This window comes from Syngnathus acus, chromosome 16 (genome assembly GCF_901709675.1).
Source record: "Syngnathus acus chromosome 16, fSynAcu1.2, whole genome shotgun sequence".
NCBI lineage: Eukaryota > Metazoa > Chordata > Actinopteri > Syngnathiformes > Syngnathidae > Syngnathus > Syngnathus acus.
Genome location: NC_051101.1, coordinates 12,446,198 through 12,468,750, shown reverse-complemented (window position 1 = coordinate 12,468,750; position 22,553 = coordinate 12,446,198). Strand labels below are relative to the sequence as shown.

The following is a 22,553-nucleotide window of genomic DNA, read 5'->3' as shown; positions in this document are numbered from 1 at the left end:
AACATAGTCACGTTTAAGCAAATACTTTATTGACAAATATTGACATTTGTAAAAGTGATGTTTACATGCTGTTTGACCCACTACGGCCGCCGTCGTCTGTATTGTGACCCGCCTCTACCGCAACAAACGATTAGACGATTACCAGCCTCCGCATTTGACACTAAACTCATCAAGAGTCCAAAGAATAAACTTTAAATGAAACAAATGCTCTAAATTCGTCGTTCGGTCCGACTCAACATTCGTTGTGGGGCGGAAAGAAGAATGTTGTGGTCATCGTCTCCTGTGCTCTATTTCATCCTAGCTAGCGTTCACGTGACGTTCGCCGCGAAAGAGATACCGAAGCGGCGTTTCAAGTTGACCGACGATGAGGCGAGCCCAGCGGGCTTGGAGCCCCACGACAACTTGGTGGAGCGGAGACGCTACGGAGAACTGGAACCGGGAGAACCGGCTGCAGCGTTCACGGTGCCGACTCTGAATGGGGACTTTGTGTACCGGCCGGGAGAACCGAGTTGGGCGGGGGTCTCGCTGGTCATCCACGCGTTTACCAACAAGTCCGCTTTTCTCGAGTGTTTGTGGAACTCCTCGGCGTCCTTGGCCAGCCTCGTCCAGGAGCTGCCGACCAGCACTCACCTGCTCTTCCTCTCCCTGGACGACTCTGCGGCCACGGACGCGCTCTGGATGCGGGAAAGGCTGCTCGACGCCGCCAATAAGCACGGGTGACTTTCACACTAATTTACTACACGAATATCACCAAAAAAATGAGATTACTAATTATTTTTATAACAATTATATCGCAATTGGTGTATGCAGACAGGTGATGCAGAGTCAATGCCTTAAATGTATGTTATTGATTTGTGTACGTGTGTGTGTGTGTTGTTTAAGTCAAAAAGAGGTTTTGTCCAGACTTCATGTGTCTCCGGTGCCGGTGTTTGCTGTTGGCAACTGGATCGCCAGCGTCTTGTACTCCTGGGCCTGCAAGGGGCACAACTGCGGCCTAGCCCAGGCTGTGTTCACTTCCGAGGGTGAGTGACTCACCCAAAAAAAGAAAAACGATTACCCACAACTCGACCTACAAGTTTATCATGCTCTCCGTTCCCTCAGGATGGGATGTGCCCGTGATCGCCAAGCGACTGGACGCAAGATACGACTGGCTGAGCGCTCGCTGGGCTCAAACGAGGTACAAGCTGAAGGACGCGGGGGATGGCTGCGAGCCGTCGTCGTCTGTGGAAGGTGCTGTAGCCTGGCTGTCAGAGGGAAACTGCTCATTCTTCACTAAGGTCACCTTCAAATCATAAATATAGTCAATATGTATGAATGTATCCCTGCTTTCTTATTGAAGCTATTATGTTGTTATTATAAAACCTGCCAATTGCCTTCATCTCCCCGCAGGTCCAAAATATGGTCAAGTCCAATGCCTCTGGCGTGCTGGTCTACGCCCTGGCAGGAAACTCCATCCAGGACATGAACTGCGTGGACGCTGAGTGTCTCACGCCACTCGGCCTGCCCGCAGCCATGGTGCACATCCAGCCGGCCGTCGGCCGTGCACTCAGGTCTCATCGCCACACAAAAGCCTTAATCCACCACCATGGAGATGACATTTTAATGCTGTTATCAAATCCTTTGATTGCTCGATTATCAGATCTGTATGAAGGTCATTTGGATTAATGCTAGTATGCCAGACATTACTAACACCACTTTCCAAATCCAGCACCTCAAACGTCGAACAAAAGTCATTTTAGCTATCGTATAACATTGAAGTTGCATTTATTTTAATTCATGAAACTATTTTTTATTTATTTATTATTACTTATGAGTAAATTGTTTCACTTTGGATGCCAATCTTTTTTTTTTTTTTTTTTTGACAGGTCAGGTCTGGCAGTGAGCGTGTCTTTCCAGACCACCCCATCTCCCAACTTCTTCATCGGTATTGACCAGCAGGGGGCGCTGGCCGAATTGGGCTGGTTCCTGTACCCCTCCTTCAGCTTTGTCAACTGGCAGGCGCAGTGGTGAGTGAAAAAAAAAAAAATCAAACAAAAAAGTGAAATATTAGATGGCTTATTTCATGTTGTTAGAGTTCCAAAACTGTTGGAGTGTACATCCATGTAAATTTAATAACAATAAATGTTTGTGTCCAGGTTTGATTTTTCCACAGCTCTGCAGCTGAAATTGGAATCTCCTGCAACTGTGGTGACCGTCTTTGACAAAGTACAAATGCAAGGAGACAAAGGAGCCGTGGCTGATGTTAACATGCCGCCAGGTGGCGCTATTTCACTTTTTAAATTATTTCCGTTGAGCACAACGTGTTGAGAATATTCACATATTGTGTGTGAGCAGACTTGTCAACGTTTGACACGCTGATGCTGGACGCGTCGCTGTCGTGTCCCGGCAGCAGAGACGCGTCATGTCCTAAGTGGGATCACACGGTTCAACTTTTCGTCTGCTGCGATCACCTCGGACCTTACTGCCACGTCGAGCTGGGACGCTGGATCACCGCTTTCCGAAGGTACGATCGCTCACGTTTCTTGAAAACGTTTTTACATTACGTCTGGAAATATAATGACAAAAAAAAAAAATCATACAATAAAAATTTGACATTATTGTATTTGCAAGTTAGCCATTATCCCTCCTCTGTTGTTCCCATCATGCTGTGCAGAAGAATCGGTCGCTGGCAGACAGACGTGTCTCCGCTCCTTCCGGTACTGGACGCCGGCGTTTGTCGCTTCACCATGAAGACGCCTCCGTGGGCCATGCCCTGGATGGTTTCCCTCAACCTGAGGTTCAGCGTCGCCAACCTGACGGGTAGGGGACCGCTGACGCAGCATGTGGCTCAAGAAATGAGTTAAGATTGCATATTCTTGATGGTCAATATCCGATTGGTCTATCAGGAGAGAAGCTCCGCCCCTTCCGAGTGATGTCACTGTATGACGGCGGGACCTTCGACAAGACGTACAACCTGCGCTACCCCTCCATCAAGTTCCCCGTGCCTGCCTCTGCCAAAAAGGTAAAATTGGCCATCCATAAGATGGTGGACGATTCTGACGACGTGCGGTGGCCCGCAGGTGGAGCTCTACGCCGTCATCACGGGACACGGTAGCGACGACAACGGATGTGGAGAGTTTTGCGTCACCTCGCACCACTTCCTGGTCAACGGCGTGTACAACAACACGCGATCCTTTGACTCTGCGGGTGAGCAGATATTTTATACTCGAGTCGTTTTACTGGGTGCTAATTGACAAGATAAAGCAAAAGAACATTTTATGATTTTAGGAGGAAAAAAATTCTATGGAGTGATAAGAAGAAAAATCCAAATATGGTTTTATATTTTTGATAACCAGTTAATTTAGGAAGTAATTTTAACTGCGAGCTCCTAACTTGAGCTCTTTGTGGGTTCGAGAAGGCTCAGCGCTGGGCTGCACCGAGCACGTGAAGGAGGGCGCCGTGCCCAACGAGCACGGCACGTGGCTGTACGGCCGCGGCGGATGGTGTGACGGACTGCAGGTGGACCCCTGGAGGCTTGACGTCACTGCGCAGGTACAAGTCACTACTTGCTAAGTACAGTGGAATGTAGATTTTACTTTTTTTTTTTTCAAAATCGCTAATGTCGGGCCAAAGCTTTTATTTTTTGGGTTTTTAAAAAAAGGTTTTTGTGGGTTTGTTTACAGTTGGATGTTAGCGGTCAGGCATCCAACACGGTTTGTTACTTCGGTCTGTTCAACGGGAAGGATCCGGACCCGACTCAGCAGCCGGGTTATATCGTCATGTCGTCCTTCCTCGTCTTCTACAAATGAAAGCCAAAAACGTCCTCCTTCAAAATGAAATAACAATTAATTTATCTCCTGTTCTTAGCGACTGCCATTTATAGTTATTGTTATTTTTCATAATAAGAAAATCAATTTAAATATTTGACTTTGCACTGATTGATTTTCCATATGTAGTAAATTTTGAAAAGTATTTGAAAACAAACTAAATTTTTTTTGCTTCATTTGTCATTTTAAATGACTAATTTCCTGCCCATCGCAACTTTAATCAAGTAATTAACTTTAATTTAAAACTAATTAAAATTTTTATTTTAATTCACCTTGATGCAGTGTCAAAATTAAATTAGTATAAAGCCAATATCAATTAATTAAAATGTAAATTACGTTTTTTGGTTTATTCATTATTTAAAAATGTGAACTGGAATCCTTAGCATGTCCTATTCATTAAATTAAAAATACATAGTTACCATTAGTAATGAATTTTAGTCGTTAAAAAATTCAGTTTGACAGGGGTAATTAAAAAATAAGTTTTATTTACGCCATTACACAGTAAAACATTAGAAAAATATAAAGTGAAAAAGTTAGTGTTCAAAAATATTCAAGTACAAGTAACATGCTTTTTTTAAACAGGGAAGCACCTTTACCAAAAACATTTTTATGACTATGATGATGACATATGGTTTAAGTTAGACCCGCACGCAGGTTTGTTTACATTTCCTCTCGTTGTCAAATTGGTTGGCGTTGCCGTGGCAACCTCCAAACCAGAACTGAGCACAAGCGTTGGCCAATGAGTCGTAGTACCAGCGCACCACGTAGTTTCGACATGGACCCGGATCCAACGGTGCACGGCAGAGCTCTGTCGGCGTGAAATGAAACCAGAAAAAGACACCATTTAAACAATTTCTTCCAAAACACTTTCGGCTTGCATTTCAACAGTACATTTTTCCTATTGAAATTATTAAATGCCAGAAAATATAATGAAGAATTGTGTAAAAACACCGTCACTACCTGGCGTGATTTGTGGAATCTCTTGTGGCGTTTTGATGGTAGTTGTTGTGGGCCTGTTGACCACCACTTTTGGCGTGTGTCGGGTCGGGGCGCTACCGTCAGGCCTCAAAGGTTGTCTGTCAAAGAATGGAAATCGCTGCGATTCCGATAAGCTCCGGTCATCCATTTTCGGTGTCGGAGTGGTCACTTGTCTCTCGGGATAAGATGGCGGTGGATGCGGCTGTCCAAGAGAATGTTATGTTAAGCTAACGTAGCATACAGATGGCAAAAGTTAGCCATGATGGCGATAGAGGACTAGCATAGTCGTTCAATAGCATACAAATACACGATGGTTAAGTTTGATGACTTTCCATAAAAGCTGAAACTATACATAAATCATTATTATGTTAGTCTACTGAGTTGGAAATGTAGTTGTCCTTACCGTGACCTGAATCCTCCGGAAGTCTCCCGTGAAGGTAGGCGTGTCTGTGTCCGTCCCGGTCCAGGGAGGCCGCCAGATGCCAGTTCTGGAGACCTCTGGGCGTCTTGGAGGAAGTCCACCGCTCAGGATTGAGTGTAAAACATCACTACTGCTGTCCTCGCAAATGTGGCTCAGGAGTTTCTTCTCCAGGGCTTAAATTGTGAAATGATAATTGGGAGATGGGTGTCATAGACATGCTAACCACTAGCCCAGCTAGCTAGCTTCAACAATAAATGGCACCACAATCACCTGGCAGCGTTTTGAAGTCGTCTATGAGGTGCACGTGGTCTGCGTCCGGTTCAGAGGCCATGAAGTCCAGCTCCCTCTTGAACTCGCCAAAAAATGGGTCGCTGGCGTTCACCACTCCGATCACAAACATCTCGATCTCACCCGCCCGGGCTTCCCTCACCGCGCTCTCGAGACTGACCGAGTCCCTCTTGTCAGCCTGGCCGTCGGTGATGACCACGGCCACCTTTCTGACGCGTGGCCGAGCCACCCGGAACAGCCTGTTGGCCTGGTGGATGGCGCTGCCTGTGAAGGTACCCTCGCCCATGTAGGTCATGGACCGCACCGCTGCCTTCACTTGGTCCCGAGACGCATCCTGACTAAGGCTGACCACCACCACATTGATGTGGCTGTAGAGCACCACGCCCACCCTTGTAGTGTCCCTGCCCACTGACGCCCGGTCCACCAGAGCGCTCACAAAGTCCTTGACGACCTCGAAGTTGACAGGGCCCACACTCTCAGAGCTGTCGATGACGAAGACCAGCTCCAGGGGGCTTTGGCGACACGTCACCCCACAATCTGAAATGGAAGGCTTTAATTTAAGGGTGAACACAAGCCAGGAAAACGGAGAAACCGTTTTTTTGACTTACTGCAAATGGATCGAACAATTCTAATGACTTCTTCCCTCTGCAAAACGGAAACAAATCCATGTTTTCATCAGTGCATGGCCACAAAATTTAAGGATTGTTGGTTGTGGATCTTGGGATTTCCCCGACTAAAGTGTCAGTTCAAGGTTAATGTGGTGCGGAATGTCTGTTGGACACCTTGAGAGTCATTCTTCATGTACATGGATGTCTTGTAATGGGGAAAGACTTACCGTAAGTCCTGGTTCTCCTTTTTGTCCAGCTCTACCCTGTGATTTGAAACAGTGAACAAACAGAATATTCTATCGTATATTCTTTGTCAGTCAAATGGCAAAATGGCTCTCAAAGAAAACAAATGGAATCTGCTTCCTTAAGAACCACACATTCATAATTGCTTTAACTACAAGATCACATACCGAAGGTCCAATAATTCCTGGTTCTCCGGTCGTCCCTCTGTCTCCCTTTTTCCCTTTCTCACCAGCAAAACCTCGGTCGCCCTGGAAAGTAAGTATCGTCCATCTTAGCGGTCCTCTACCACAAATCCACAATCAGAAAGTAACCGGACTGTGGACTGGTACCTTATCACCCTGTAGTCCGACTCCAGCAGGACCCCTCGGGCCAGGGATTCCCTGAAATCCAGACTCACCCTAGAGAGAAATCGTTTATACTTTGGCAATGATTGGAGGGAATATGGAGTCAGCTGGTTCCCGGTTTACCTTTTGCCCTTGGATGCCCTCTCCTGGGGGTCCCTGTGGACCTGGAGGTCCTATTATGCCAGGGGAACCCTACAGGGATGAAGCAAAAACTCATGCTCCCACCTCTGGATTCATGTACTAAAATAACCATTCTGGCACTGACTACCTTTGGCCCATGGAGTCCAACTCCTGGTGGTCCGGCAGGTCCAGAAGATCCAGGAAGGCCTCTGTCTCCCTGGATTAAAGGAGATAAAATGATCTTCCCATTATCATTCCTCACCATATTTGATCCTCACCTTTGGTCCAGGTAGGCCGACACCATCTGCTCCTGTTTCTCCTGTCAAACCAGGACTTCCTGGAGGCCCCTAAGGCCAAGAGTTTGCCTTGAGGCTGTTCAAAGACTTGATACTGACGCTGGACTTTGATACTCACCGGAGGTCCTGGAAAGCCTTCACCTTTACCTCCAGGCAACCCCAAAGACCCTGGTGGACCTCTGTCACCCTTTAAAACAAACCGCAGTTAGCACTTTGGCTCGGAATCAGATTAAGTACCTCAACTCACCTTGGGTCCAGTTATACCACGCCCCGGTTCGCCCACAGCTCCAGCGAGACCCTGTGGGCCTGGATCTCCCTGAACAGAAAAGAACAGGCATTGCAAATCATAATTCAGTGGTACCTTGACCTGCAAGTCCCACAACCTATGAGTATGTTTTTACACTATCAAATTTAAAACTTTACAAGCTGTCTTACCTTGGCACCAGGTAGTCCCCTCCCAGGTTGTCCAGGTGCGCCAGGTGGCCCGATAAATCCCGTATCACCCTGAATACAAAAACGTACCAAACTTGGGAAGTCAGAGGAAGTCCTACTCACAAAGGGCCTGAGATATTTTTGAAAGTGAGTCCTTACCTTGGGCCCAGCTGGTCCCACAGAACCAACAGCGCCTGGCAGGCCTCTGGAGCCTCTGTCCCCTCTGGCTCCCTGGGAAAACACCATATGAACTTTGTTGAGGTGATGACAACCATAACGTCACATCTTTAGACCTTTCCACCGTGGTGAGACGTCATGGTGAGGTCTACGATAAAAACATAATCATCAAAAGCTTCACCTTCTCTCCAGGCGCACCTTTACCAGGACTACCGTCTGGTCCCCTGGGTCCTGGAAACCCAATGTCACCCTTGCATTGAAAAATGGAAAAGCGTTACTTGTTTTTGATCAGATGTTCTGACATTCTGGTGTGAACAGGATCAATGGTGGTACCTTTTGTCCCGGGGTCCCGTCTTCTCCTGGATGACCAGGTACCCCTGGTTGGCCTCCAGGCCCCACGTCCCCCTGAGTAATAAATTCAAAGTCACAGGTGGTCAAATGCCAACTATTTCTTGCTATTTTCTTAGTTTTTGACACTATTTATGACATTCTATTAGGTGAGGTTGTACATATTTACTTTTGGACCTGGCACTCCCACACCTCTCTCACCGGGTGGTCCTGGTCCTCCAGGAAATCCATAATTCCCCTATGTTTCAGACAAAACATAGTTCTTATTGCTTTTTTCCACCATTACAAATAATTGTTAGGTCTTTTGAAATAACAAACACATATTACTGTACTAAATATACTTTTTTGTCTGGCAGTGGCAAATATGTTTTTGCGAACACTGCGTACAAGATGGTTAGCTACTATCACGGTTCTACGAAAGACTGAACCGCCTCATGATAGCGAATATGCAATTGTTTACAATTACGCTCAATAATAACTTTGGATAACGAACCACATGCTGCTTTGCAGTGTCCTTAATAACGCAACCAGCCTGACTGGTTTGATTGACAGGACGGTCTTACATCATTTGCATGTTTGTGTGTAAACATCTGCAGAGCAATTTCGATGCAATCAAAATGCTAAACAGCTGAGATGTCCATCAGGATTAGCATAGCCGCAAATATCTACCTTAGGTCCCGGAATTCCCACACCTAGACCTCCTCTGAGGCCTGCGGGTCCAGGCAGACCTGGATCACCCTAAAGTATAGAAAAAAAGACAAATTTTTTAGATATTTTTTTTTTTTTGCTGGGTTTTTTTTTTTTTACCTTTTCTCCTTGGATTCCGACACCAGAAGCTCCGACTGGACCTGGCAACCCAGATACCCCGATATTGCCCTGAGAATGAAAATCTCTAAGTCATTTTTTTTAAGTTATATTTGTGTGAATTACTTATTTTGCTACATAGATGCTATTTTTTTCCCCGATTCATAAACTACGATGGAGTTTCCATATTGCACGTCATCAGATAGTTTTACCTTGTCCCCTTTGAATCCGATGCCAGGAGGCCCACGGTTCCCCCGGGGTCCTTCAAATCCTCGATCCCCCTGTCAAGTTAAATACAACTAAACTATCCTTCTTGAAAAACGTTTGCGTCACTGTAACATGCACAATTTGATCCTTGAATTGAGTAATACTTGCACATACCACTAGAGGGAGCGCACACTTCTACTTGATTTGTATTCTGTTAGTTAAATGGCAATATAAGTCCCACCTTGGGTCCTGGTAGTCCCTCTCCAGGTGGTCCTGGGTTGCCTCGCTGTCCAGGTGGTCCTAGAGGACCCTGAAGCAAGAGCGCAAATATTCTAAAAGTAATTATATATAATATGAAGGAAAGTGTCTTTGAATTTTGACTCCTATGACCTCATTTAATTATCAATGTGATCATTATGAAGCACAAACCAATGCAATGTATTATAAGTATTGTGTCAATACGCACAGGTTGTCCCGGTTCTCCGATACCGCCTAGACCAGTTGATCCAGGTCTTCCCTGGTTGCCCTTTTCTCCCTAAAAACATCAAATTTTATAAAATGTTTTAGATCATGATTCTTATTTTATTTTTGAATAAATGGTGACAAATGAGTCACCTTGGCTCCTGGGAAGCCAATCCCGAAGTCTCCTGGTGGTCCGGCATTGCCGCTTGGCCCTCTGTCACCCTGTCAATGATTGATTAATTAGAAAACGACAAATTATGGTGAAATAATAATTCAGAATTTTAGACATTGATTGGCCAGTCAAACAGTTCATAGTTGCAACCTTTTTATATCATTGTAGCACCAAGGAGAAGACTGTGTGAATACTTCTTTGTGAAATCTTCTCTGAATTAATGTCTGGAATTCTCTCATGGGCTATAAATCAATTCATATTTACCCTCCATAAAGACATCTTTGTCCAAAGGTTAGAGGGCAGCCCGGGGGCTGGTTCGTTAAAGGTCGTTTACTGTATGTGTGTGATTGTGTGACATTCAAGTCAATGACACTAACAAAGTCCAGTGCCTCACTAGTGGGAAATTAACCTTTAAAATGTTTCCAAATATTCAATCGCCATGCTGATTTTGTGGGTCTACTCAAGAAAGATATGCCCACCAAATTTTTTGTAAAACTATTTTTAAAATAATTCTCGAGGGTGCACTACTGTCAGATTTAAATCAAAATGTCAGACTTCCTGTGGATTGTCTAGAATGGCTTCTTGAGATTTTTTGGTGAGTCGTCACATGGTAGACATGCCAACCAAATTTCTTGTTGCTAAGTGAAACGGGTGCTGCTATGTGATGCTAGCTTCAGTGGCTAGATTTTCTTCCAAATCTGAAAGACGCTACAGAGCCAATTTTTTTCGGGGTTGCCAGGTGTATATGACAAAATCTTTCTGGTGGGCCCTCAGTTCAAACAATTTCATGTTTATATAAGCTAAAAATTACTTTTTGTCCAGTTGGTCCCTCGGGTCCAATGTCTCCAGGTGGCCCAACTTCACCCTGCGAAACACATGTAATATTTTGTTCATTTTCTCACACGTGGTAAGAATAGATCAAAGTCAACATCCCCGACTTTCATGTTCTATAGCTTTTCACAGCAAAACACTTTTTTATTCGGACAAGCCAGCGTCCAGGTCGCTGCGCTAATCCCGCCACACAAAGTCCAAAAAAAATATCCTGCGAGCCTGGATTCCCTGCTTTTGGCTGCGGATTAGTCGGAAGCCAATATTCACATTCCATGAGTGCAGAGGTGAATAAAGATGAATTTTGCTTCCACTCCTGTCGTATGGTACACTTTGATGTACACGTTTTGTAGCAAAAAGGATTCCTGGGAGAGTATGTAGCCATTTTTGGTCATACTAGCATAATAATACAAAGACAAATGTGGAGAAAAAAAATCAGTGTCCCGAGTTGTGATAAAAAAAAAAAAGGTAATATTACTAGAAGAAAATTAAAGATGTGACTATAAAATTTAATAAAAGTCGTAATGTTGTACCTGATTTCCTTTCGGTCCTTGTGGTCCGATCGGCCCTTCCAATCCCTGAGAGATGACGCCTGATTGATTATTATGAACGCTAATTCAGAGCTTCAAACTCAATAGTTCTAGTCAGGCACATACCGGGTCACCTTTCCCGCCAGGAGGCCCGCATTCTCCTCTGTCCCCCTTGCTACCTTTGAAACCCGGACGTCCCTGCAAGACAGAGCCCTTAATTGAAAGCCTCACCTCAAATAAAGAGCCTGAGATGAAATGAAATTTACCTCAGCGCCATTACTTCCTGGTTGACCATCCGCACCGGGTTCCCCCTGGAGTGGCGGCACCAAACCCATAAACACCCCAAAACGTCTTTTTAAACAATATAATTTTTGGTGGCTTACCCTGGCTCCTTTGGAACCAGCTGGTCCTCTCGAACCTAGATCTCCTTTTCGGCCCTGAATAGAGAATTTTTTTTTATCAGTAAAAGCTATAAAATATAGTTTATTGAAAAAGGTCACCTGAGGTCCTTGTGGGCCTGGCTCTCCACCTTCACAAAAGCACTCCTGCATTTCGGGACACTAATAATAAGAACATGAGAAATAATAAGTCAAAATGATTGTTTGTGCTGTGTAAAATGAATTAAAATGAGGAATAAAAAATAACTGCAAACCTCTTGTAATACGACTGAGCCCTGGAAGCAAAATAACAGAGATGAAAATAAGTCACTGCAGTTAAGGCAACAAGAAAATAGAGCATTATTCAAAAATATCAAAGAGAATTTCCCATAAATGTTTCAACATTAAATTAACTACATATTGGCAACACATCAAAAACAACTGTCCGTGAATAACCTTTAACGCTATCCCCCCAAAAAATTGGTAGAACATCAAAAAGAAACATTTTAATGACCCAAATGTGTTTTCTGACATCTTATTGTAAACATCAAAAACACGTGGTCTTTGAGGAATCAAAGAGTTTTTGATGAACTTAACATCCACATCAATGACAACTAGGGTCTTTGATGCACCTGTCTTTGAGGAATATAATACTTAAACATCCAAGACAGATCTGTGCTCACCATCTCTTTGAGCAGCTTCTGCTCCAGCTGAGGGTCTTGAAGGCTTTGCACAAACTGCTGAGCAGGCACGCTGGCTATGGCCCTCAGCTTAGCGCTGTTAGGCCCTTGCTGAGCGATGTGCGATAGCCCCACCGCAAACATCTTGACGCCGTGCTCTTTGGCCTCTATGGCGGCCGCCACCACGTCGGGGTTTCGCGGGTGGTCCGCGCCGTCCGTCATCAGCACAGCCACACGGACGCTGTCCTCTGAGGTCTCCCTCACCAGCAGCTCTGTAGCGTTTCCGATAGCGTAGGTGGTGTACGTACCGTGGCCGATGTAGCTCATGACGCTGACACGGCCGTGAAAGGCGTCCAGGTTGGTCCATGCTGAAAAGCGCTGCTCCACCGATACGGAGCTGCTGTATTGCAAAGCGGCCATTCGCATGCTCAGGGTCCAGCCGGCGACCTGCAGCATGGACAGACGTGTACTGAATCCCAGCACAAACGCCTTCTGCTTCTCAAACAGGCTTATTTTGGCACTCTCTGAGCTGTCCAGGATGAAAACCACTTCCAGGGAGCACGGACGACCTGCTACAGACAATTAAAACACAAAGGCCATTGGATGAGTTTTTACTCATCTGTTGTATTTGATAACCTGAACAAAAGTATTTTAGCAAACACAGATTTAGATCCCAACATGGTTTTTGAAAACATCAGACACCGTAGTATCTTTTTGTAAAAAAATTCAAACCAAGCATACGTATTCGCGAAACGCTCGACAACTTCGTGTCTTTGATAAATCTGCTAATTCTTTTGTAAACATCGTAACCCATCACGTTTTTAATATTTTTGATTAGAACGTAGCAGCAGAAACATGACAACACAACACACCTAAAAAAATCTTTTTCAAACATCACAACGTTTTTTGTAAACTTCAGACGATTTCGTGTCTTTGATTAAACCTAGCATCATTTCATTCAACCTAAATTGCAACCTTGTGTCTTTGTTGTTGATGGATCAACACGTTCAACCTTCCAAAAGTGTTTCCGGACATATTAAAGTCCCCAGTGGATATCATTGTGTATTTACCATTCGGTCCATCTTCATAGAGCTTGTAGTTATTCCTGCGTCCGTTACGCCTTTGGGCGGTGGTCCTGTGCGGTAGAGCCCACAGCAGGAGGAGGATCCACGCGAGTCCCCTCAACTTGCACACCTCCATCCTAACCCACATGGGATACAGTCCAAACGAGATCAGTTTGAGTCAATAACCAACTAAGCAGGCCGAGGAGAATGCGCGTTAAATTTGACGATACAGCGTATACTGATATTATGCAATGCTCTACAATCATAAACATTCATTCATATTGTAACAAATGCAATGATGCAAACGCTTGAATTTTGTGTAGTGCTAATAAAACACACACAAAAACATACAAAAAAAGTTGCACAAATGTTGAAACATTTACCCAAAATGTCATTGGGCCGAGGCCACTTGTTGCAGTCCGGTCAGCTGGGGTCCTTTTGGGGACATCCCGTCTTGTAAAACCCAACACAGACTGACTGTGGGTAAAGCTGATGTGCTCTTTTGTGTTTGTGTGCATGTGTGTGTGCGTGCCTGAGTGTGTGCCAGAGAGGGCGGGGTCATATCTGATTTACCGATTAGTTCCATCATAAAAAAATATGGATGTCAAAACTCCAAGTCGCAAATTTTCCACAGTGTTTTTCTCCTTCCTTCTGTGTTTTCAGCTGTTGCACATTCGATGTTCTACTGTACATGAACAAAAAAAAAGCAAACAAGCCAATAAGATTTCCACTCTCGCCCACTAATGTGGAAAACAGATAAGCTGCTTTTTGTAATGACAGTAGGCTTATTTCAAGTAAGAGCTGCTTCTGGTGCTGAGAAAATTAGTGTCATTTGTTGACTATGTAAAAACTGACCGTTAACAAATTCTGCTTGTTAGAATAATAATGAAAATAATTATTTTACCTAAGTGTCACCATCAATCTATCATCATTACAATACATGCTGCCTTCACTTCCCTGCTCAGTGCACCAATCCGTCCATATATACAGTCCCTTGCAGAAGTATTGGAACGGCAAGGTCAAATTTTTGTAAATTGATACTGAAGACATTGGGATTTGATTGATCAAAACAAAAGATGAATATGAGACAAGTTCAGAATTCCAGCTTTCATTTGATGGTATTAACGTTTATACAGTACATCTTTGGACGATAGCGACCTCTGGTGGTTGTCACCCTAAAGGACATCCACTTTGAAATGTTTTATCATCGAATACATTTCTTCGTCCTTTCCATTGTGTTATTATCGGTCGGAAATCATCCTAAACGGAACGTCATAATCACTTTGTATTATTATTACTATATGTATTATCTTATTTTGCAATACAGTGCATATTAGATTTTCCTTTTTTTAATTTTTATGATTACGTCTTAATCATGTTTTATTACTCAGCAAGTATGCTAAATCGTCTTTTATTACTGAACAAGTATACTTCGTGAAATTTGACATAAAAGACGGAACTAATCCTACCCGGAACTTTAAATGACTATTGTTTCCTTCCGGATCTGTTTTTGTGGTACAAACAACAAGAATACGTAAGTTTTCACCTCCCTACACGTGCATGTCGGGTTGTATTTATTCAGTTATAACGTTAAAGTAAACGTAACTTGGTGTCCCAAATGCAGCATACTCATACTAAGATCATGCATTGTTAGTTTTCCGGGACCGACAAAAACGATTATATGGAAACTCGTCCTTGACTCGCGTTAGCATTAGCTTTGCGGACTTTGTTTGTTTACAAAACAATAAACCGCCTTAGTATTCTTAGTTATTCTTTTGCACTGGCAAATTCGCCTCTAAAAATAGTTTTTGGGAGTGGCTCATTGTTTCTCGAAGCATCTACGTTAATTAAATTGAACTTGAAAGTGCACCAACGTGTCACATTCTGTGCGCGTTATTAAATCACTCTAACTTTCACAAACTCGGATACCAAAAAATAATTTTAAAAAATTACTATTCAGGAACTAATTTGCTTGTGGTGATGCTAATGTGATGAAACTGCCAATGGTTAGTGATTTTGTATGATTTTAAGAATAAAATAATTATTATTTCATCCTTCTTGCGAACCCTCATCCTCACAATATTTACACAAAATTGTATTACTTGGTTTTGTGACAATGTGAAATTCTCGTTTTGTTAATGTTTGATTTGACAGTGAACTTCAACCAGAAGTGGCAAAGTCTCTTTTTTTAAGAAGAAGAATGGGTCTGATGTGGAACATCACGTGATCAAACTGGAGAACAGGTTGGGGGACGCCCTGTGTGTGCAGTAATCACTACAAGAACTACATGATGGAGTTAACTGCTGTGATGAGATAAAGTTAGTAGCTTGCACAGCATTTTCCCTCCTATTCTATTTATTAAGCTTCTTATTGTTAGCTAACTACAAATAAACACGTTAGTTTTGACTTTTTGGTGGTTACGCAGCCTTGTAGTCGCATTTGTTGGCCTTTGAAGCAAAGGTTCGTATCTCCCAAAATGTTGGGTCACTATGAATAAATATTGCCATTTGTGCAGGTGGGGTCTCATGGTGAGAGTCCTCTAGCCCCCTCCCTGTAGTCATGAGTGGCTCCAAGCCGGACATCCTGTGGTCTCCCCACCACCCGGACCGCTATGTCATCTGTGACTCGGAGCTGGGCCTGTACCGCATCGGTCCGGCGGGGGCTGCCGAGCTCAAGGGCGGCACCGTGCCCCTCTCGGGAGAGACGGCCGCCACCTTGCTGGCCATCAATTCGGACACTCCCTACATGAAGTGCGTGGCCTGGTACCCCAAGCAGGAGCCCGAGTGCCTTCTCGCCGTGGGCCAGGCCAATGGCAGGGTGGTGCTCACCAGCCTGGGTCAGAGCCACAACTCGGCTTGCAAGGAGCTGGTGGGCAAAGAGTTTGTGCCCAAGCATGCCCGCCAGTGCAACACGCTAGCCTGGAACCCGGTGGATAGCAACTTGCTGGCGGCCGGCTTGGATAAACACCGGGCCGACTTCTCGGTGCTCATCTGGGACATCAGCAGCAAGTTCTCCCCGGAGGCCAGCGTCTCCGCCGAGAAGATCCGCCTGTCATCCTCCGACTTGGACCCGAGCTCGGTAGTAACCAAGCCGCTGTATGACCTGGGCCAGAACGACGCTTGTTTGTCCCTCTGCTGGCTCCTCCGGGACCCCAAGCTCCTCTTGGCCGGCATGCACCGCAACCTGGCTGTCTTCGATTTGAGGAACACCAGTCAGAAGACTTTTGTCAACACCAAAGCCATCCAGGGGGTCACGGTGGATCCCCATTTTCCCGACCGCGTGGCCTCTTTCTTTGAGGGTCAGGTGGCCATCTGGGACCTGAGGAAGTTCGAGAAGCCCGTGCTCACCCTCACCGAGCAGCCGAAGCCTCTCACCAAGGTAGGGTCTTATGGATGCGCTAGTGAATTCCAGCAGGAGTGTTTTTGAACCATCAAAGTTATTGTCTTACGTAATGATTGACATCTCATTGTTTTGGTGGACCTGGTCAGGTGGCATGGTGCCCGACCCGCACGGGCCTGCTGGCCACGTTGACCCGCGACAGCAACATCATCCGTCTGTACGACATGCAGCACACGCCCACGCCCATCGGGGACGAGACCGAGCCCACCATCATCGAGCGCAGCGTGCAACCCTGCGACGGCCTCATCGGCACCTTCGCCTGGCACCCGTCCCGGCAGAACCGCATGGTGGTGGTGTCGGCCGCCAACCGCGTCATGACCGACTTCACCGTCTTTGAGCGCATCTCGCTGGCGTGGAGCTCCACCACCTCGCTCATGTGGGCTTGCGGACGCCACCTGTACGAGTGCGCCGAGGACGGGCCGGAGGGCGCCCAGGGCCTCCTGGAGCAGGACATCGCCACCAAGATGAGGCAGAGGGCTCAGTCCAGGTACGGACACGACACCGTCCAGGTGTGGAGGAACCACCTACTTGCTGGGGGCAACGATTCCCAGCTCAAGTCCCTCTGGTTTGACCTCTTCTATATCCTTTGGCTATAAAAAGTGTACACACCCTTGTTCTAATGATTTTTTTATTATTATTCATCCATTGCTATAACAAGTATTTGGAAAAGTTTTTAAATTTTTACCCAAACGAAATGATTTCCTATGTAAAGCTCACATATGAAGCAGTGTGCCGAGGACGCCGAGCTGAAGCTGCAGGCGAACAAACAGGCCGTCGTCTACTCGGGTATCAAGAATATTGTCAAGACCAGCTCAGGTAAGACACCTGTCCTCTGAATCTGAGTAAAAAAAATTTTTATTAGGGTAGATAAGGCAAGTCTGAGTTGTTCCCTTCATTGTTCAATACTGAGGTCTTTTACATGTTGCGCCCTCTAGCGTTCAGACTGACACATCACATAATTAAAATGTGTTGGCTTATAGGCTTTAAGCTTTAAGCGTGTCAAGACTTCATTCTTAATTTCTCGGCACCATCAGGCACCACAGAGAGCCGCAAGTGCTGGAGCGGTTCGGAGCGTCAGACAGAGGCCACGCGTTTCCACAGCGAGGAGCGCGGCCTGGCCCTGCGCCTTTGCGGCTGGATGGGCCGAGCGTCCGACGCGGACGTGGAGCCCTTCCTGCGTTCGCTGGAGCAGGAACGCGAGTGGGAGCGAGCCGCTGCCGTGGCCCTTTTCAACCTGGACATCCGCAGAGCTATACAGATCCTCAACAGGGGAGCCATGGCTGAGAAGGGTGAGGGAATCCTTATCTGCACTATTCCTCTTATACACCCGCAATAGTATGTCAGAAAAGTCAGGTAGGAAAAAGCCAAAAAGTGCAAGTCATAGGAAATGCGAGAAAAGCATTTCAAAGTTAGAGCTCACTAGATTGTGTCCCGAATGAAATGGCCAGTCAGCCATTGTAAGCACTGGTTTATTATGTTGCCTGTCATTGTGGTTGCATTTGAAAGCAGCGTCTATAAATAAGTGCTCCTTGTGAAGCAATTGTATTGCAATATCCTGCTGTTTTAAAAGGAAATTAGGTAAGTGCCCCCCACCCCAAACCCCAACCCACTCCTTCCATGTCAATGCAGGAATGTGAAAGAGATTGGCTGAGGATGTGAGACCACAAATAACCCCAAAATGTTGAAAATCCAATGAAATGAAGCGCCCGAGGAATGTGTCAAACGTAGCAACACAACAACACTCCGGGAAAAGAAAAAAAAAAAAGTCCATTCGCCGTTGCTGCTCTTGACTCACAAACATTTGGCCCATGTAGGTCAGCTGTTTTTCTGCTGCGTGCGCTGATGAGGCTTTCCTGAAAGTGGCTAGCGGCCTGCTTCATTAGATAAGACTTGTTAACAGTCTCTCTTTAAAAACAACCATCGCTGGAATCTCTTGTCGCAGCACTACACGAGTGTCTCTAGCACTCACCAATAAGTCAAGAATCCATCTTTGAGAAAACATAACAAAGCCTGGTGTGATTTTATTTATTTTTTTCTGTCCCAGGTGACCTGAACCTGAACGTGGTGGCCATGGCGTTGTCGGGCTACACGGACGAGAAGGCCTCGCTTTGGCGGGAAATGTGCAGCTCGCTCAGGTTGCAGCTCAACAACCCCTACCTCTGCGTCATGTTCGCCTTCCTCACCAGCGAGCCGGGAGCCTACGACGGCGTGCTGGTAGAAAAGTTGAACAACAACTTGTAATGTTATTTGAAGTTGTAGGGGAAAGAATCTCTTTGTGTAATTTGTTGCACCGCACCAATAAGCGTATCGGGTTCCAATTAACGTCCGCGAGCCTGCAAGGGTTTCGGCAACAGCTGCTGTTGAGCTGTTTTGACCGCTTCAAACAAGATTAGGCAAGCAAAGAACATCAAGTTTGAAATTTTGTTTATTACTCTTTGGCCGACAAGTTTATTGGGGCCCCTGGTAAACTTTCAACATGTAGGGCTGAACAAAAGTGCAACAAAGCTGCTGCTTCAGTCAGTACTTGCTTGAAATTCCTGCTTCTGATTTAATTTTGGGGTACGCTTATTTTTTTTCTTCCCCACACGTTTTACTCCATTGTCTAGATATGCAATATGAAGAATGCAGTGTCATATGTAGGACACAGCCAGTACTATAATTAACAGGAGAAAAGATAGCATGCTAAGTAAGCTATGCTAACCTCTAGCTAGCTAGTTGATGTCAGTTATCTTTTTTTTCTGGCGGCGTGTGTTTCTTTTGGCTGATACACATAATGTTCCTGAAAGTGGTTTCTGCATGTAGTCCACCTCGCCAGAAATTCTCCTTTCATGTTGCTGCCTTGTCAGGAAACCCGCCATAGCCCAAAATAAATGGATGGTTTTTTTTTTTTCCTTCCCCCACTTTAAGTACGAAAGCAGCGTGGCGGTGCGTGACCGAGTCGCCTTTGCCTCCATGTTCCTCAACGACACTCAGGTAACATTCCGCAACACTAATGTCCACGTTACGTTACATCAAGTTTGAATTTGAGTTTTTGGGGCAGCTTCCCCGCTACGTGGACAAACTGACCAACGAGATGAAGGAGGCGGGCAACCTGGAGGGCATCTTGCTGACGGGCTTGACCAAGGATGGCGTGGACCTGATGGAGAGCTATGTGGACCGGACCGGAGATGTCCAGACGGCCAGCTTCTGCATGCTCAAGGTACAAGTCCAATCGTGTTACCACTCTTTTGATGGCTTTTAAGGTATACAGGCAAGTCGGAATTTTTTTTTCCCAGTGACATTCCAACGCTTTCGAAAAGGGACAAGTTCAGGCACGTGACACTCACTCAAATGTCTACATTAATTATTTTTGCATCAAAGCGTGAGTCATAAGATTTTTTTGACAGCAAGAGAGATGCTAAGGAATACTTTAAAAAGCGTCAGCGAATAAGTTGAAATGTATTTAAAGCATGTGGGACAGGAGGAAGTTCAAATATTTATTTAACGTGGTCTGAAGATATTTTTCTATCGCGGCTAGGACTGGAATGCAATAAACCCTGAAAGTAATTAAAAGTTGACTCCGTTTGTTTGTCACGATAATTCTTTTTGGTAGTTAAAAGTGATTATTTCCACATCTGGTGATTTCGTTTTTGATTGTGTTGTCAGTGCAAGACAATCACGCAAACATGCACGCATTCCACCCGTGGACGTTTTGTTCAAGTCCACAATGTGTGTTAGGATGGAAAAAGGATGGGGCACGGCTGTGGAGTGGGATTTTATTTTTCGGTCATTGATATTAGGAAAATAATGATTTGCCTGCAGCATCACTTAATGACCTGAATATCCCCCTTCAAGGGTTCTCCCGGTGAAGTTCTGAAGGACCCCAGAGTCCAGTGCTGGATCGAGAACTATCGCAACCTGCTGGACGCGTGGCGCTTCTGGCACAAGCGGGCCGAATTTGACATCCATCGAGGAAAATTGGACCCCACCTCCAAACCTCTAGCCCAGGTAACGTTGCTTTAATATCCTTTTTTGCAACAGAAACAAAATGGCTTTTATGGGAAACGGCAATGTTGTGCAGCGGTTGGGCTTATTGCCGCTAATCTCTTCCTTATCTGTCATTGGAGCGGAAACCCCCGCCAGCTGGCCGCCGCGTCGCTCCTTTTCCACCTTTGCCCCTTATCGCGACGACCTTTGCCTCCCTCCGCAGGTGTTTGTCAGCTGCAACTTCTGCGGCAAGTCCATCTCGTACAGCTGCGCCGCCATGCCCCACCAGGGCCGCGGCTTCAGCCAGTACGGCGTGAGCGGCTCGCCCACCAAGTCCAAAGTGACCAGCTGCCCGGGGTGCCGCAAGCCGCTGCCACGCTGCGCCCTGTGCCTCATGAACATGGGCACGCCCGTGTCTAGCTGCGCCGGTGACAACCACGGCGGCCCGTTTCAGCCATTGCGGCCGTGTGGTCATTATTGACTCTGGCTTTGTTTTTCTGGCAGGAACCGGGAAGTCCGACGACAAGGTCGACCTGACAAGGGACAACAAACTGGCTCAGTTCAACAACTGGTTCACCTGGTGTCACAACTGTCGACACGGCGGCCACGCTGGACACATGCTCAGCTGGTTCAGGTAATCTTCCTTACATTTTTTTCTTCATTTGAGTTGGGAAAGGCGATTTTAAATGTTTTTTTGTGTTCACCTGTCGCAGGGACCACACAGAGTGCCCCGTGTCGGCGTGCACGTGTAAATGCATGCAGCTAGACACGACGGGCAATTTGGAGCCCTCGGACAGCAGCTGAAAGACAAAAGCGGCCTGTCGGAGCCGCACGTCCTCCAACAAGAAGGGAAACTCAGTGATTTATTTCGCTGGGGTCGTCAACCTCTCAGGACAATCAACAAGGAGGCTCTCTCTCTCGCAGTCTAACCTGAATCTGAAGAACCTCATAAAAAAAATGTGATTCTAGGTGCCAAACGTTTTTTTTTTTTTTAACTAAACAGTGGAAGCAAATTTTGCCACAAGGCAGTTTTACCTCTCAGCAGTTGAAAGCCTTTGTGAAATGAAATGTGACCCCCCCCCCGACCCCATTCTTCCATTAAACATCGTAATTGATCGCAATAAGACTACATCACGCTATGGAAATGTTTTGTTTTGAGATAAAAACACTATTTGCTTGGGAAAGCCTCTTTTTTTTTTAGCCTTAATGCTGCTATTCATATTAATACATACGCTACTCTGTTACCTGGCAAATCAGCTTAAGTATGCAACTTTTTTTTTTTTCCCTCTCCCCCGAAAGTCTTCCTAAATATAAGCATTGTTGGCAAAGAAGGGTTGCACCCTAGGTGAAGCACATTTTTATGACTTGATTTGGCATTTTCAACGTTTTCAAGGGAGGTTTGCGAAACGAGAGGTGGTTGGGGCGGGTGGTGGGGGGGTCGCATTGAGCGACCCACTCCAGGCCCTGGGCTCCATGAAAAGAATCTCCTCGGAAAACAGCAGCTGCTCTGCACTCAGACAAGAAGATTGCACCCCCTCCCTCTTACTTCCCCCCCCCCCCCGCCTCTTAATACAGAAGCTCAGCTGCCCATTGAGTGAAAAACACAATCCTGCAACCTCTCTTTCTTTCACACTCCCTCCGATGCCCACATTGCCCCCCGAAACTATGCATCATCAATCCGAGGACGGGCGCCGTCTGCTCTGGCATTGTAGCCAGTTTTTTTTTTTCTTCCCCTCTGCAACCAACTTCAAGCAGGCCAGAACTGGATAAATCACTTTAGTCATGGACATGGGGGTTTCATATCCCCACGTGGCCTTGGCTGAGCGTTTTGGGCAGGAAAGCCTGACAAATTGGCTCTTAAGAACAGCAATTTGAATGTCACAGTCTTTTAAAAATATATATTTTAAATTTCCGAGTTTTGTTTCTAAGCAAAGTACTGTGAAACATATGAAAAGGCAAATGAGCAACATGAATGGGCAGGAAAAATAATGATAACAAAAGTG

The 22,553-nt window shown here is 45.6% G+C and overlaps 3 protein-coding genes across 8 annotated transcripts; 2 read left to right on the top strand and 1 right to left on the bottom strand.

The window, feature by feature from the left end:
* The first annotated feature begins 82 nt into the window (after nt 1–82).
* si:dkey-256h2.1 (uncharacterized protein LOC337520 homolog) lies at nt 83–15,422 on the top strand. Of its 2 annotated transcripts, none has more exons than XM_037275090.1 (12): nt 83–716; nt 883–1,022; nt 1,102–1,277; nt 1,390–1,550; nt 1,866–2,006; nt 2,136–2,257; nt 2,335–2,503; nt 2,654–2,799; nt 2,886–3,001; nt 3,060–3,186; nt 3,398–3,531; nt 15,340–15,422. In XM_037275090.1, the coding sequence occupies exons 1-12, from the start codon at nt 262–264 to the stop codon at nt 15,340–15,342; spliced, it is 1,890 nt and encodes a 629-aa protein (XP_037130985.1). In that variant the 5' UTR covers nt 83–261; the 3' UTR covers nt 15,343–15,422. The 2 variants fall into 2 exon arrangements, with proteins under 2 accessions (XP_037130985.1, XP_037130984.1); XM_037275089.1 differs by lacking the exon at nt 15,340–15,422 and adding an exon at nt 3,663–4,143.
* On the bottom strand, nt 4,272–13,716 carry col28a1b (collagen, type XXVIII, alpha 1b). 3 transcript variants are annotated; one of them, XM_037275075.1, is made up of 35 exons: nt 13,569–13,716; nt 13,192–13,322; nt 12,125–12,693; nt 11,717–11,737; nt 11,565–11,624; nt 11,448–11,501; nt 11,331–11,375; nt 11,191–11,262; nt 11,068–11,112; nt 10,518–10,571; nt 9,688–9,756; nt 9,539–9,607; nt 9,314–9,382; nt 9,078–9,146; nt 8,869–8,937; nt 8,731–8,799; nt 8,231–8,299; nt 8,047–8,118; nt 7,895–7,963; nt 7,696–7,767; nt 7,540–7,608; nt 7,352–7,420; nt 7,223–7,291; nt 7,087–7,155; nt 6,957–7,025; nt 6,812–6,880; nt 6,674–6,742; nt 6,512–6,592; nt 6,329–6,364; nt 6,102–6,138; nt 5,476–6,030; nt 5,277–5,378; nt 5,188–5,228; nt 4,767–4,986; nt 4,272–4,614 (listed from the first exon to the last, which is right to left on the bottom strand). In XM_037275075.1, the coding sequence occupies exons 2-35, from the start codon at nt 13,319–13,321 to the stop codon at nt 4,445–4,447; spliced, it is 3,471 nt and encodes a 1,156-aa protein (XP_037130970.1). In that variant the 5' UTR covers nt 13,322; nt 13,569–13,716; the 3' UTR covers nt 4,272–4,444. The 3 variants fall into 3 exon arrangements, with proteins under 3 accessions (XP_037130970.1, XP_037130971.1, XP_037130972.1); XM_037275076.1 differs by having other exon boundaries at nt 12,125–12,690; XM_037275077.1 differs by lacking the exon at nt 7,540–7,608.
* mios (missing oocyte, meiosis regulator, homolog (Drosophila)) lies at nt 15,322–21,679 on the top strand. Of its 3 annotated transcripts, none has more exons than XM_037275082.1 (12): nt 15,322–15,428; nt 15,701–16,563; nt 16,674–17,163; nt 17,302–17,400; nt 17,619–17,873; nt 18,629–18,798; nt 19,492–19,557; nt 19,625–19,783; nt 20,419–20,571; nt 20,774–20,978; nt 21,055–21,184; nt 21,264–21,679. In XM_037275082.1, exons 2-12 carry the CDS (start codon nt 15,745–15,747, stop codon nt 21,352–21,354), a joined length of 2,637 nt encoding a protein of 878 aa, XP_037130977.1. In that variant the 5' UTR covers nt 15,322–15,428; nt 15,701–15,744; the 3' UTR covers nt 21,355–21,679. The 3 variants fall into 3 exon arrangements, with proteins under 3 accessions (XP_037130977.1, XP_037130976.1, XP_037130975.1); XM_037275081.1 differs by having other exon boundaries at nt 15,351–15,490; XM_037275080.1 differs by having other exon boundaries at nt 15,364–15,503.
* The last annotated feature ends 874 nt before the right edge of the window (nt 21,680–22,553 follow it).

What these genes read in the sequence shown, in the direction of transcription:
- si:dkey-256h2.1 (XM_037275089.1), top strand. Translation starts at nt 262, where the DNA reads ATGTTGTGGTCATCGTCTCCTGTGCTCTATTTCATCCTAGCTAGCGTT. An exon ending in GGCTGTGTTCACTTCCGAGG is followed by an intron (nt 1,023 to 1,101) that starts GTGAGTGACTCA and finishes CCGTTCCCTCAG; the next exon opens with GATGGGATGTGCCCGTGATC. An exon ending in TGATGTTAACATGCCGCCAG is followed by an intron (nt 2,258 to 2,334) that starts GTGGCGCTATTT and finishes GTGTGTGAGCAG; the next exon opens with ACTTGTCAACGTTTGACACG.
- col28a1b (XM_037275075.1), bottom strand. Translation starts at nt 13,321, where the DNA reads ATGGAGGTGTGCAAGTTGAGGGGACTCGCGTGGATCCTCCTCCTGCTG. An exon ending in AGGGACCAACTGGACAAAAA is followed by an intron (nt 9,757 to 10,517) that starts GTAATTTTTAGC and finishes AATCATTGACAG; the next exon opens with GGTGACAGAGGGCCAAGCGG. An exon ending in GGGGACTACCTGGTGCCAAG is followed by an intron (nt 7,421 to 7,539) that starts GTAAGACAGCTT and finishes TTTTCTGTTCAG; the next exon opens with GGAGATCCAGGCCCACAGGG.
- mios (XM_037275082.1), top strand. Translation starts at nt 15,745, where the DNA reads ATGAGTGGCTCCAAGCCGGACATCCTGTGGTCTCCCCACCACCCGGAC. An exon ending in CCTCCAAACCTCTAGCCCAG is followed by an intron (nt 20,572 to 20,773) that starts GTAACGTTGCTT and finishes CTCCCTCCGCAG; the next exon opens with GTGTTTGTCAGCTGCAACTT. An exon ending in GCCCGTGTCTAGCTGCGCCG is followed by an intron (nt 20,979 to 21,054) that starts GTGACAACCACG and finishes TTTTTCTGGCAG; the next exon opens with GAACCGGGAAGTCCGACGAC.